A 14,804-nucleotide genomic window follows, 5' to 3' on the forward strand; every position below is an offset into this window, starting at 1 on the left:
GGATGTATACTGGGAGCTAGTGCAACTCACGGAGCAGAGATGTAACAGAGGTCTACTGAGATGCATTCATAATTCCCTGTGCTGCTGTATCTTGGATCAGCTTTAGTTTCCAGATGGTCCAAAGGGGAGTCCCATTTTAAGCACATTGCAGTAATCCAGTCGGAAGGTATCTGATAAATGAGTGACCTTGAACAGTGCCTCCTGGTCAGTACAACTGCCACCTGATTTTTGAACAGGAGTTGTGAGTCAAGAAAGACACCCCGCCCCCCAACTGCACAAGATTATGTTTTGGGGTTGTACAAACAGATCTCATCAGCAAAATATTCAACAGGCTCCAATAGTACAGACCTTAAAAGTTGGAAAAGTCTGGGTTTCTGAATTGAATAGAAATAAAAATCAACACAATAAGAGGTTCAATTTTCAGCCTCTATTCTAGCTTCAAATATATTTTCTATAAAAAAGTGCTATAAATTGATTTTTCTGTTATAAGTAATGTTTAAAAATTATGAATTATTTCTATGAAATGTAAATAAGTTGTAAATAAGTTGCAAATAAGTTGCTTTGTTCTGAATATTTTTTGTGACATCTGTGGCATATCTTCCAGAATTTTCAGTTTGAATTATTCTATTGCACATCAATTCATTACTAAAGTTTTAAACTCTGCTTCGTCTCCAAAAAGTTGTTTCTCTTTGCACAGCACACTTTTTATCTGAATCCTGCTATTTTTAAAACTGCACATCATGGTAAAGGCCTTTTAATACGGTAATTTATACCACATAATTTTATTTCTGTAACTTTCTCTTGCCAGTCAAGAATAAATTTTAGCCAAACAATAGTTTTGACTGGTGGTTTTTTTTCTCTTTAACTGAAAAAACTTGAGATGGGACTGAGGCTACAAATTCAATGCATTGCCATACTACTTGAAAGTCATTCTTATTACCTGCAGTATACAAATCTATTCAAAATGCCATTCTTAAACATTTATTTTAAAATGAAATTTCTGTCAATTCTGTTAACTTTTAGACAAGAAATTAGCAGTTCTTTGGCCCAAGAGATATAGGGAATGAGAAAGAACCATTCACATATCTCATTTTATATTAATTAGCAAACCTACATCTAAAAGTATGACATATATTGTCTATTCTCTAAAGTGAAGGCATCAATATTTGTAGAATTCATAGAACCAGCCTAAGATTTTTAAAGGCCATTTGATCAAAGGCAGTATTGTTGTTATGAATTAAAATACAAAATATGTTACCTTGCTGTTGTATTGTCCTCTTAAAAATACCAGAAATATATGTTTTGAAACAAGTTCTTGTAAGGGAGGAGTGGTGCCCCAAATTACTAATAACATAATACAACTACTTTAAAAAACAGAAGTTATCTCAACATGTAAACAATACTTGTGTTATTTAAACATTAATTTCCTAGTTCAATTACTTAGAGAGAAAAATGATACACATAAATTTTGTAACAAAATATAGGCAACAGTAATATACAGGTACACCATTTAGTATTTATTATATGCATTTTATATACATTATCTTTTTAAACAGCGGTACTTTTTGTTATGTTGTACAATCTTAAAAATTTGCTGATTCATAGTTCATAAAACAGAAAACTTACAAAACTCATCAAAACTCGCAAACTGATCAAAAAGATTTTTTGTGGAAGACTAGAAAAAATACTTTATTGTCTTAATCATGCAGTTACACAAACAAAATCTTTAGTTACATTATAAACTGAAGCACATCTGAAAAAAAAACAAATCAAAAGCAGGAATAACAATTCAAAACACAGCCAATTTCTGACTCTTGATTCAACTACAATTTTGCATTCTATCTGAACTGCAAATAAAAACATTTTCACTCCAGAAGTTCTGAAACAACTTCTTGGAATCAACTTTAATCCAGACGCTTAGCTGGGAAAAAAAAGTTTGTCTGTAACTTAAAAACTATTACATGTCCCATTTTTAGTCTATTTTAGACTGTTCAAAGAATGCCATAATAGATATACAGGGCCCATTAACATACTACATAAAAAGAATATAAAGTCCAACAAAAAGTGAAATAAATAATAGGCCATTAGCCAGATGGATAAACCTTGATAAATAATCTCGTAAATACAGTAAGATGTACAAAATATCACATAGTGATAGGATGTCAAGATTAATTTTAAAAGTTCATTGGAAGGGCTGGACATGTTTTATTCCTCTGTGTTCCTTTTACACGCTTTTTTTTTACAGTCCTTTAGGAAACCGGTAATGCAGTGATGATGAATTAGTGTCCTATTGAAAGGACATAGCAGAGCTTTGTTAGGCAACAAAGGGAACCGTGTTGTGACAGGGCAGCAAGATCTCTGGTTTAGGATACTATAATGCAGAAAAACCGTCATCCATACAATCTTGAGCACTGTTATGACAGGCTAAATATATAAAAGACATATAAAAACTAGAATTTTATCGAAATATTTTGTGCAACTAATGCTAAATATTTTAAGTTAGTTCCTTTTTCTTTAAAGCAAAATAAAAGTTTAAAAGGGGATTCTGTGGCATTTGACCGATAAACAGAAATTACTAAGAGATGCAAAGAAAGCTACTCTTGGAGCTCACTCCCCCCCACCTCACCCCCACAAGAGCACCACATTCCTAACCCTAAGGCAGCACACAGAGTCCAAAATAAACGTATTTAATAAGATTTGATTCCACGTTCGTTTAAAGACACACCTAAAGAACAAATGCTCAGTTCGTATCCAGTCAAGGCTACAAATACTGGTTGCTTTCCCACCCCCCCACCCCCAAAATACAGTAATTACAGTTAAATGAATCAGCCCAGTATTATTCACGAGATCATAATCTGACCAATTTATACCTGCCCCAAACACAGTCTCTGCTGAGGCTGGTTACATGTAGTGTCATCAGTAACCTTGACAGTGATGGCAGTGATGCAGTCCCTCTTTTTGTCCAGGCAAACCTGCTATCAAGGTGCAGGCTTGCTTTATTGTGTCACACAAATACTTTGGCAAGGGCATCGGCACCTGCACTTGCAATGTATGCTTTTGAAGGGTGAAAAGCTACATCATAAATGGATTCATCCAGCTTTTTTCTATGGGCTGTTATTTCTTGCACACATGTTTTGCTGTCCAAGTTCCATAATCGAATAGAGCAGTCATGACCTGAACAAAGAGGTAAACAGAAGTGTTATAACTAAAACAAAAATGCATTATGACAGAGTCTCTTGGCAATACAGGAGCTTGTTAACTTACTTCCAGACATCAGGTAGATTCCATTAGGATCCACAGCTAAGCTTGTGACAGCATCCAAATGAGCAACCATCGAATGGATCATTTTACCTAATATTAATGTACATAATATATATATGAAGAATAAAGACTTATACTTTATTAAAGGGTAAAATAATTATATGATTGGAAGAAAAAATACATGTGGTACAAAATTTAAACAATTGACATGCGACAATGATAATATCAAAAGAAAAACATTAAATTTGTAGTGCACATAACACTTAGAAAAACGCACACGGTCTTTTGCTTCAGTCTTGATTGATAAAACAGATTCATTCTGCAAAAATGCTAGAAATTGTAGAGAGCAACAGAAGTGACTCTGAAAAAAACTACATGGCAACAACTTACAAAAACATATTTCTGTTTTTGTTGCTGCAGGGTTTCTTCAAGGTCATCTCAATGGCTGTCCAGAAATATAATGGAGATGGATCATTTTGTCTCATTAGGTGGCAAGGCTGAAAAACCCATTCAAACAAATTCTGAAAGTTGAGTTCTCCTTTCAATACACTAAAATATTATCAAACTTCATATTGCCACAAAGTATATCGAAATGGAAGCTGTGGTTATAGTTGCTAGGATACACTGTTCTTTTCACTGGAAATTATGTACAATTCTTTCTGTTGAAGAACAGTATGCTAAATTATGGATGCATAGGTAGTCCTTGACTTACAATAGCTCGTTTAATGACTGTTCGGTTACAATTACTACCAACCTGCCTTCCATCGAGGACCTGTATACTGCACAGGTCAAAAAGAGGGCTGTGAAAAAATTTACAGACCCCTCACATCCCGGACATAAACTGTTTCAACTCCTATCCTCAAAACGACACTATAGAGCACTGCACACCGGAACAACTAGACACAAGTACAGTTTTTTCGCAAATGCCATCACTCTGCTAAACGAATAATTCCCTCAACACTGTCCAACTATTTACTAAGTCTGCACTACTATTACTTTTAACCTTCTCATCACTCCATATAGCCCATTCCCTCCCACTTGTGACTGTATGACTGTAACTTTGTCGCTTGTATCCTTATGATCTATATTGACTGTTCCTAGTATGATTTGATTGCTTATTGTACCCTATGACTATTATTAAGTGTTGTACCTTATGATTCTTGATTCTTGACGAATGTATCTCTTCTTTTATGTATACTGAGATCATTTGCACCAAGTGTGTCCAATTGTGTGTCCAATCACACTTGGCCAATAAAGAATTCTATTCTATTCTAATGGCATTGAAAAAGTGACTTATGACTATTTTTCACACTTATGACCACTGCAGCATCCCCATGCTCATGTGATTTACATTTGGATGCAACTGACTCATATTTATGATGGTTACAGTCTTCTGGGGTCATGTGATCACCTTTTGCAAAAGCCCAGTTAATATACTATTTATCTTCTTTTGTAATGTACTAAATTTTATTCTGATCCCTTGTGAGTGCCAGGATGAAATACTTATTGGATTGATAAACCTGATTTCAAAATGTAATTATAGTCATTAACAGATTAATAGAAACATGAAATAGTTAAGTAACTATTGAAAACATTCTCTGATTCACCACAAAAGCCTTCAAAATTTAAATCCTAACGACTTCTTAATCCCTTTAAAAAATTCATCAAATAATACTTCTAATGTTAAGCTTAAGGAACCAAGCTGAGACCAACCATTACAGTCAGATGAATGTGCTCTCTTTCAATCACTTTTATTATGAAAGAACAGATCAAAGAAAGAAAAAGACAAAAAGGCAAATAAGAATATGAAGAATATGGGGATTATGGAAGAAAAGCAGAAGAAAAAAACCAAATAATAAAAAAGACAGGGCAAACATTGAAATAAGCCAAAATGTAAAGAAAAAGGTGAAATATAAAACTTGGAAATTTAAAAAAAAACACCTTCTGTTTTTATTTCCTTACCCGTTTTATTGTCAAAAAACTTTATGTGTCTATCTTCATGAGCTGTTATTGTTACAGGAAGCGTAGGATGACTTACTACTCTGTTAATGTGATTGCTTGACTGCAATCCTAGGAACGAAACATAAGCAATTATTGCACTTTAAGCGTAAGGTATTAAGGAAGCATTAACGTAGACAGTTTGCTTTAGCCTCCTATTTCAAAATCATTAAAACTATGACTATGTTATTAAATTAGACAAATCTACTAGGAAATTTCCATTGAGGATACAGGCAGAAGTTTCCACAGAAGTTAAAAACTGCAATCATTATGAGATGGAATAATAGCAAATTTCAAATTTGACTTTCTCCTCTGATTCTTTGTTTCCTTTGAAAACCAGAGTGTAAAAATTTCCATCCATCCAATGTTTATAAATGGCAAAACTTAAATTTGCAGCAAGCTGACATCATACAACTTTTAATTTCTCTTCTTTGTGTGCAAATAAGAGCATCAGAGCACAAGACAAACAATGGTTCATTGCAATTCATTATCCTGAATGTTTGAACTTGAACCATTTCAATTTGATATGCAAAACAATTTGGTCAATTTGATGCAATATGCTTATAAGATTAAGTTCAAGCAATGAAAATGAAATAAAAGAAACAAATTTACCAGAATCTGTTTGTGAGGACAGCATTACCAGTGACTGAGATGTTTCCAAATCATAGATGACAGTGTTGCCAGTGCTGAACGATGTCACCATATGGGCAGGATCACAGCCTATGAAGTCAACTGATGTGGGTATTCCATATTCTAAAGCATACAGGGAAAAAAACCCTCATAAATTCTGTAAAAACTATTTATTTGTTACACCCAAATTTTTACATTTCTTCATCCAGTGTTTTCTTAGAAGTACTAACTCATAACATAATAAATCTATCTGGAAAACAATTAAAACCTACCTACTTTTCTTTAAAACCAATTCCATTGATTGCTAATATCTTTGTCATCCTAAAATAAATGGATAGGATACCATCTCTTCCCACACTATCTGGACCACTGTCCCAGATCTACCAAGATGGCATCAATGTATAGCCAAAGCATGTGGTTAAAAAACTTATGTTAGAATTATTACAATTACCTATTATAATTTTGATTTTTATAATTACTATTAATCAACTCTTTAGTTTATTTAATTTAATCTTCTGAACTTTCTTTAAAAAGTAAAGACCTTCTCATAGCTCACCTCTATTTCCATTGTAAGTGCAAATGCAGGTCACTTTTTCAGGTGGATTCCACAACCTAACACTGCCATCTGCTGAACAAGATAGTAAGTGATTCTTTATACCACTATAAGCGAGATCCCAGACAGCATCTGTGTGAGCGATTAATGTGCCAGCTAGAACATTTGGCTCTGTAGGAAAATATATATTAAAAAAAAAATTTAAATCAGAATTTTTGTCAACTAGTATTAATTTAGCTCATGCTACAACTATTTTACTAAAACCATAACTGCCAAATTTAACACTACTAATGACATATTAGTTCACAGCTTAATTAACATGCTATATGGATCTTGACTGAGATCAATCCAAAGATCACAGAAAACATTTTAATTTAAATTAATATGAACCATCATTCAGTTTATTATGCAACATAAAGGTTATCTCAGAGAGGTTAATTATGCGATTGATATTACACATCACAACATTTATAGATAAGGCTTACCATATGTATCATAAGGGTCCACATTAGGGCTAGGCATATTCCACCACTGAATAGTTGCATCAATACCACCACTAAAACACTGTTCTCCATTAGAACTAATTGCCAAGGATAACACAGATCCACTATTTTAAAACAAAGGGAGTACTATTACTATTAATAGAACAATTAAAATTTTGAATTTAGATAGTTCAGATTATCATTTTTTTTAAACATAAACATATGACTTTTGCTATTGAAGGTATAAGTTGTATATACTGTAAGCCATATTTAATACATTGATTAAAAGTACTAAGTCCTTCCTCTTTTCTCATTTATCATCTAAGAATCTGTATTTTATATATATATGTGTAGGCTGCTATGTTTGATGCAGATTTTTTCTAAATTACATAATTAATATAAGCCATTTTTAAAGATTACAAATATATTCAGAATATAAGTGATTGCTTTGTTTTAAAGTTAAATAAAATCAAATGCATGACTGTGTAGCCAATGAATCAACAATTTCTGATGTAGAACTTTTTGGGCGCTACCTGGAAAAGCATTTGTCAAGAATATTAAAAAAAAAATACTTACATATGGGCTCTGAATGTGTAAATAGGTTCCACATCTAATGAGGCACTCCTAAAATAAAAATGTCAAAAGGCAATCTGTGAGCTTTATCATGAAGTATTAAAACGTCAGAACTTCCATGTTCTTTAACATATGTAAAAAAATACTTGCTTTTTGGCAGGTACTGTTTTTTGTAAGTTCCAAAGTTTTAGGGTATGATCCTCAGAGGCTGTAACCAGCACAGGCTCCACAGGATGGAAAGCTAACGCTCGCACTCCATCAAAATGGCTGCGCAATGTATATTTAGGATTCCATGTTTTTCTAAAAGCATCTTTATTGGCTGGCAGCTAAAATAAAAATGAATAATGTTAACATATATAGGTAGTCCTCAACTGATGATTGTAATGGAACCTAACCACTAGAGTTGTAAGTTGTGACAACTCTAAAAGGGGTTGATCATGTGACTAATGCAATTTTACAATCCTGTTTGCAGCAGTTGTTAACTGATAATGCAACTAATGGTTTGCACTGGCCACAGTTTTGCTAAAAACCAGAAATGAATGCCATTTTTTAGCAAAACTATCATAAAACATGGGAAATGATTAATAGAATGCCTAGAATGCTTGAAATCTCATCCCAACGTTCCATTAGACTTTTGGAACAATATTCTGGGATAAATGAATCAAAAGTGGAACTTTCTGATATCAGTGAGAAATATTAGGTTTGGAGAAAAAGCCTACATTTCATTTCCTGAGGCATGTTATCTCAACCATGAAACATATAATAATGGGGATATCATAAATTGAGGCTCCTTTGCAGTATCAGGATCTGGAAAAGATTTTAATTATTGAGAAGTAATGGATTATATTGTACAAACAACTTGTAGACATGCTATCTGTGAACTGAAAATTTGTTTAAACAAACAGCATTAGAATAATCCTAAATTGCATGCATATCTACAAGAGAAGAAATCTTGTATTTTAGAGTAGCTAAATCACAACTGTGTTCTTAACCTAAATAAAAATGTTATGGCAAAATACTTCCAAACCAATGTTCTTGGGATAGGTACATTTAGTTCCTGCTAAATGAGGTACTACCAACTACTAAACCTAAATCTTCACATAATTTTCCCAATGAAGACAGTAAATGTTCATTCAATGCATTCAATAAATACGTGACACAGTATATTTTTTTGTGTTCATTCTCCAATCAGAAATTATCTATTTACAAGATTTAGAGAAATGTATATCACAATACTGCAGCATTATTGATAGTTCTAAAGCAGTGTTTTTCACTTCCAGGTTGTGGATTCCAACTCTTAGAATTTGTATCAATAGCCATGCAAGTTGTGGTGTTCTGGGATTTGAAGTCCATGTACCTGAACTGCCAAGGATGGGAAAGACTGTTTTAAACATTCCCAAAATTCTTGGTTCAGTTAAAAGATATTGGTTCAGTTAAAAGATATTAGGTGTTAAACATATTATACTTACATCATAACTGTAATCTGCATCATTTGCCACAGTCAAATCTGCAAGATCCCCAAGGCCTAGTACACTTAACAATACATCATCTGAACCCATAATAAACGATTTGCCCCCTCCAGATGGAAACGTTATTGGCTCAGCTATAAGAAACAAAACACTGTTTATTAATATATGTAAATTAATATATGAGTTTAAAGACTTAACTAAATATAAAAATATACCCAGCATAAATGCAGAGCTTTTATGCTTGTCTGAATAGTTTTGCAATTTATAATTTAAGAATATCATAATGTAACATGACATCACAAAGTGTTATGCAGAATTATTTCAATTATTATATAAAATTATCAATTATTGCAGAAAGTCAAGGTCAATTTTAATTATCATACCTATTTTAAATATTAAGGATTATACATAAGAAAGAATACAACTAATTTGCTTCACCTTTTCAAAAGCATATTCTTTTCCATTCTTGCAATGGACATGTTCCCTCAATTCTCCTCTGCATCATCCTATTCTCTTGCATGTCTCCAAAGAACCTCTTTATAAAAGACTTGGAGAAGAGATGCAGAAGAGATTATGGGGATTATTTCCTCTTTGCTATCTCTTACACAACTGCTTTACAAAACAGTTTTCCCATTATATTTTCTTTTAATGAACAAATTTTTTTGCAACAATGACTCATGCTCTCATCACTACATATGTAGACCACTACAATGCACCTTACACATGGCTGCCATATGGAAGCATCAGCTGGTACATGATACACAGCTCAGATGCTCGCATAAGTGGCTCTGGGTAGCTTACAATAGAGTAACTTATGTGAAATGGGCAGCCATATAAATTAAGTCAGTCGATAAATAAAGTACAGCGTAAACCAACAAAGCTCTTTATGTCTTGGCAGCAAGCTACCTAAAAGACTGCATCTCCCTAACAGAACCATTATGATTTTGCTGGAAGAAGCAGTTGATTGTTTCCTACTTTTGGGAGGTCAAGGAGAAGCGATATTCATTAGTGTTGTTGTTTGCTGATAGTGCCAGCCCTTCAGAATGACTTCCCACTTGAAGTTAGATTTGTTCCTACTGTTGTCATCTTCTGAAATAATGTTAAAAGGTGTTTGAGTAATGGCAGCTCATTGTTTTGGTATTCTATGCTTTTTATGGATTTTATTCCTTTTTTGTATTTTTGGCATGTTTGCTTTTTATTGGAGTTTTATTTTATTTGTAAGCCAATGAGAGTGTGTGAAGATCGCAGAAGGTAAAAATCCAATAAATTGTTTTTAAATACATCATACAATATTGGAATAGCTAGGTTTTAAGTATAAGCAGAATTCTGCTTATAGGACAAAGCAAGAAAGGAAATATTCCTATATTCTTCTCCTTCCATTACTCCAAGAACAAAGCTTTATATACTGAAAAGCTGTTTTACAGGGAAGTGGTACTCTTTAAAAGAAAATGAAAGGTGGCATTGGAAGCAACAAAAATCCATCTTCCTTCAGTAGGGAACATCCAGTGGATCTGTTAATTGTAGATATGCTTTTTTCCTCCACAAAAAAGTTTGAAAAAATGAATCATTCTTTCAAATTAATTAATAAAGCGAAATGGTTTCAAACCATTGGATCTTTTCATATGAATTTTAAGGATTTTCTCTTTACACTGAAATATCAGGTTAGTTATCTTAGAAATCTTTTATGCACACTCTTCATGTTAAGATCAATTACTGTATCTTTCGGAGTATAAATACGAAGAATAAGACGCTCCAAAGTATAAGACGCACTTAGCTTTTGGGGAGGAAAACAAGAAAAAAAATCTGCCTCTGCTTCCCAGCAATTTTCCTCCTTGCAGCAAACAGCCCGTTTCAGTTTCAGCACAGCCTGATTAGCACAAGAAAAAAAAATCTGCCTCTGCCTCCCAGCAATTTGCCTCCTCGCAGCAAACAGCACGGTTCAGTTTCAGTACAGCCTGATTAACATAAGCAGCTGATTGTCAACTGGATCGGCCTCCCAAGGATCAGCTGTTTCAGGCTGCAGGGATTGCCATCGCCTATTACTGCTTCCGCACACCCTATTTTCCACCTGTTCCGATCCCTGCCGCCTGGAACGGGCCGACAATGGGGCGCATGGAGGCTGAAAATGGGATGTGGAGATGCGCGGAGGCAACAATAGGCTATGGCAATCCCTGCAGCCTGAAACAGCTGATGCTTGGGAGGCCGACAATCAGCTGCTTGTGCTAATCAAGCTATGCTGAAGCTGAAACAGATTGTTTGCTGTAAGGAGGCAAATTGCTGCGAGGCAGAGGTCAAAGAGTGGGGGCGGGCGGGGCTACATTCAGTGTATAAGATGCACCCAAATTTTCACCTTCTTTTAGGGGGGGGGGGGAAGTCTTATACTCCAAAAAATACAGTAGTTTTCATTGCGATTATTGTTAGAGAAAAAAATATATAAAGAATGGTGTAGTTTTATTTATAATGATGTTGTTTGTATTTCTTGGTATTGGAGAGCTCAGTGAAATTACAAAACAAGAAAGTGACCAAAAAAAAAAAAAATCATACATATGCAGAGCATAGTTGAAAAATAAAATAAAAATAAAAGCCAATCCTTTCCATTATTAGGATATACTTTAGTATTGACAAAGACAAAATTTATTTATTGTTTATTTATTTAAAATAAACTTCAACATGAATTCTGCACTGTGATGAATGAGGTCATACATCCATTCCTCTATGCATCATAAGCAGATCCATCCCGCTACAATGGATATCATAAAAGTGACCACATATCTCTTTAAATAGCTTAATGACTCACACATTGTTAATCAGGTTTGACAACAATTCTGTGATTCTGCAAAGTACATATCTTGCTGACAATAAAGGATCCAGGACTAATAATAGTAACAGTGGACCAACTAATGTCAAGATGTTTGTGTGAATGTCCATAGTTTTCTACATAAATCTAATATACCAAAGATTTACATTGTAATCCATTTGTTCACTTGAAAAAAATTGTTTTTTAAGGAAAGGTTCTATTTTGCTGGAGGGAATTTTTAGGAGCATAAATTGCACTAAATATGCAAAACTAATGAATATGTAGATTTTGATTAGCACTTATTTACATATTCCAAAATATATGAGTAACTGCTAAAAATCAATTCTACTCTTTATTGGTGCTATCAGTTACTGTGAATGCAACTTTTGGAGGGAAAATCTTACACTAGAATGAATAAAACAGGAAATCATTCCTCACCAGAAAATTTATTTCATTCATTTCTTAGAATTTGTTGCTCTCTGTTGTTTTATTAAGTTCATTTATTCTATGTATATATTTTAAACTCAATTTTAAGTATAAATTTTTGATAATTCAAAACAAAAGCTGGTGAATGTAAAGTGGTAGTCTTTTCAGAACCAAGTTGCAAGGGCATCTTAATATAGGCAACTGGTTCATATGGGCTATAAATGTATTTTATATCAAAATTTCTAAATATAAATAAATAGGTGAATTTGTTGTACCTTCCTCTGCTCTTGCACCTTCATGATCAGTCATTCTAGAAGAGGGTGACCTAGATTGATTAATGACTCCTGAAGGGATGTGGGGTAGCTCATCATCGCCCAGATCAGATATCATGTCGTGCAGTTTTGTCCTGTTGACCCCTGTAAATTAATGTCAGCAGCAAAGTTCATTTTATTGCTCCCTCTTAAATTGATATCCATTTACACGCCCAGTTTGCTAATTAATATTATTTTAATGTGATGTTATTAAATAAAGATGCTTTCATAAAACATATTTTGCATATTTGAAAAAGAATTAAAAATGAAGCTTCCAAAAAAAAAGAAAAAAAAAAAAGAATTCAGACTGTTTTTTTGTTTAAATTAAATTGCTGGGGTTCTGCTTACGGTAAAAGAGGGGAAAACTTGGAATGTCTGAACTCCTTATGAAAGGCCATAGACTTTATGTACAAACCACCCCAGCATTTTTATTAATTGATAATACCAGACAGAGGTTTGATTACCAAAAGGGGAACAAAGATTGGGTGACTGGGAGGCAACAAACTGTCAACTTTCCCCTTTTCTGGGTTTTTAAATAAAAAAGTAATTTATAAGTATCAAAGCACACTTAATGTTTAGAACCATCATTAATAACCAGAAAGCCGATCTGGAACTGTTAATATGAGATGTAGCTCCAATGAAGGAATTAAAAAATACAGAAAACATTTTCTCATATAAAAGATAGGAAATCCACTTAGCACATACTTTCTGGAATTCTTCTTTACTAATAGCTCCACTCTGAGTCATATAAACAGGAAGGGAGGAGGTTTGAGAATGAGGGAATCCATAACATTCCAAGCTATGGTCCAACTACCTATTTCAGAGATACACTGGAGGAATTTTTTTTTTAAAAAATTATCTACAGCCTTGGCCAGATTCAGCCCATTTTCAAACCTAATCTTTCTTTTGCCTTGATCTCAAATTTTGTTCTATTTTGTTCAATTTTCAGCAAATTATCTTGTTGATAAGATTACTGACCTATTTTATACAATTTATTTCTAATACACTCCTGGGTTGGAAAAAAATAACAATTGAGATACAACATAGAATTTCTATTTCATCTATTTCCCCTGAGCAGATCAGGGTGGACAATTGTACTATATGTATTCAATGCTAAATATATGTTTTGTAGCCCCAGAAATCCCAGAATTACACCACAGAAATAAGATAGAAAATGCCCCAAACTGGAAGTCCAGAAAAGCAAAAGAAATGAGATCCATCTAGCTTTAAGAAATACAGATAGGGAAACAGGACGAAAGCAATTCTCTGATACTATGAAAGCTACATTTGTTTTTTCCTGATGTTGAAAATACATTGAAGAAGCTTGACTCATTAAAACCACTAAAATCTATAACTGACTAATACTCATAAATAAAAACGTGTTTTCTTAGCATCTCTACATTATAGTTAGCAATGAATGTTTTGTCAAATTATCCAAAATGTTCAAGCAACTATAAACCTATCTATATTCTGATGCCTGTAGTGTCCCAGGATCATGTGATCATCTTTTGCGCCTGACAAGTGGAGTCAATGGAGAAGCTGGATTCACGTAACAACCATGTTACTAACTTAACTGTGCAAGCAAGGCTGTAAAATGGGGCAAAACCCACTAACAGCTGTTTTGCTTAGCAACAGAAATGTTGGGCTCAACTGTGGTCATAAAACAAGGACTACCTATACTCGTAATGGCGAACCTATGGCATGTGCACCAGAAGTGACATGCAGAGCCATTTCTGCCGGCACGTGAGCTGTCGCCAAGAAGAGATGCACTGCACATGCGCATCCCGACAGCCAGCTGATTGTCGGGTATCTTCCGTGCAATCGCGGGGTGCACGTGCATAGGTGCGGCGGGGAGGTCACGCCCGCATGCACAGGGGGTGGGTAGGCGCATGCATTGCATTATGGGTCCAGGCACTTTCAGCATGTGACGAAGAAAAGGTTAGCCGCCACTGACCTATACTAAAAAAATCCATCTCATCCTGAACGGGACATGCTGTGAAAGTCCCAAATTGGTTTCTGGAGTTTGTAAGATTCTACATGTTGTCTAAGTCTTACCAAGACAGAGTTTGATAAATTTTAGGGCAATCTTACAACAAATGTTTTGGTAGTTACATTATAGTGTTACTCTCTCCCCCAAGGGGTTGGTAGATGATTTTGGGGTTCTCCTGAACTGCTGGTTTATACTACAAACAGGTGGAAACTACAGGCAGGATAACTTTTTCCCAGCTTCAGAAGTGCACCAGTTACAACCCTCTCTGCCTAAAATGCTCCAACAATAGGAATTAGCACCCTTATCACCACCTA

The 14,804-nt window shown here is 34.2% G+C and overlaps 1 protein-coding gene across 4 annotated transcripts in view; it reads right to left on the reverse strand.

The window, feature by feature from the left end:
* Positions 1 to 1,496: 1,496 nt before the first annotated feature.
* STRN3 (striatin 3) overlaps positions 1,497 to 14,804 on the reverse strand; it is a 41,995-nt gene continuing 28,687 nt past the window's right edge. For 2 of the 4 annotated variants that reach the window (XM_026710757.2, XM_026710748.2), the window contains 10 exons: positions 12,465 to 12,605; positions 8,967 to 9,100; positions 7,648 to 7,823; positions 7,501 to 7,548; positions 6,928 to 7,049; positions 6,446 to 6,613; positions 5,872 to 6,012; positions 5,224 to 5,331; positions 3,265 to 3,351; positions 1,497 to 3,174 (listed from right to left, as the gene is read on the reverse strand). In XM_026710757.2, coding sequence (XP_026566542.1) covers positions 3,005 to 3,174; positions 3,265 to 3,351; positions 5,224 to 5,331; positions 5,872 to 6,012; positions 6,446 to 6,613; positions 6,928 to 7,049; positions 7,501 to 7,548; positions 7,648 to 7,823; positions 8,967 to 9,100; positions 12,465 to 12,605 — 1,295 coding nt within the window. In that variant the 3' untranslated portion in view covers positions 1,497 to 3,004. The remainder of the gene's footprint in view (positions 3,175 to 3,264; positions 3,352 to 5,223; positions 5,332 to 5,871; positions 6,013 to 6,445; positions 6,614 to 6,927; positions 7,050 to 7,500; positions 7,549 to 7,647; positions 7,824 to 8,966; positions 9,101 to 12,464; positions 12,606 to 14,804) is intronic. The other 2 variants (XM_087921864.1, XM_087921863.1) reach the window with 1 other exon arrangement.

Source organism: Pseudonaja textilis, chromosome 1 (assembly GCF_049901715.1).
Source record: "Pseudonaja textilis isolate UNSWEBS1 chromosome 1, rPseTex1.2, whole genome shotgun sequence".
NCBI lineage: Eukaryota > Metazoa > Chordata > Lepidosauria > Squamata > Elapidae > Pseudonaja > Pseudonaja textilis.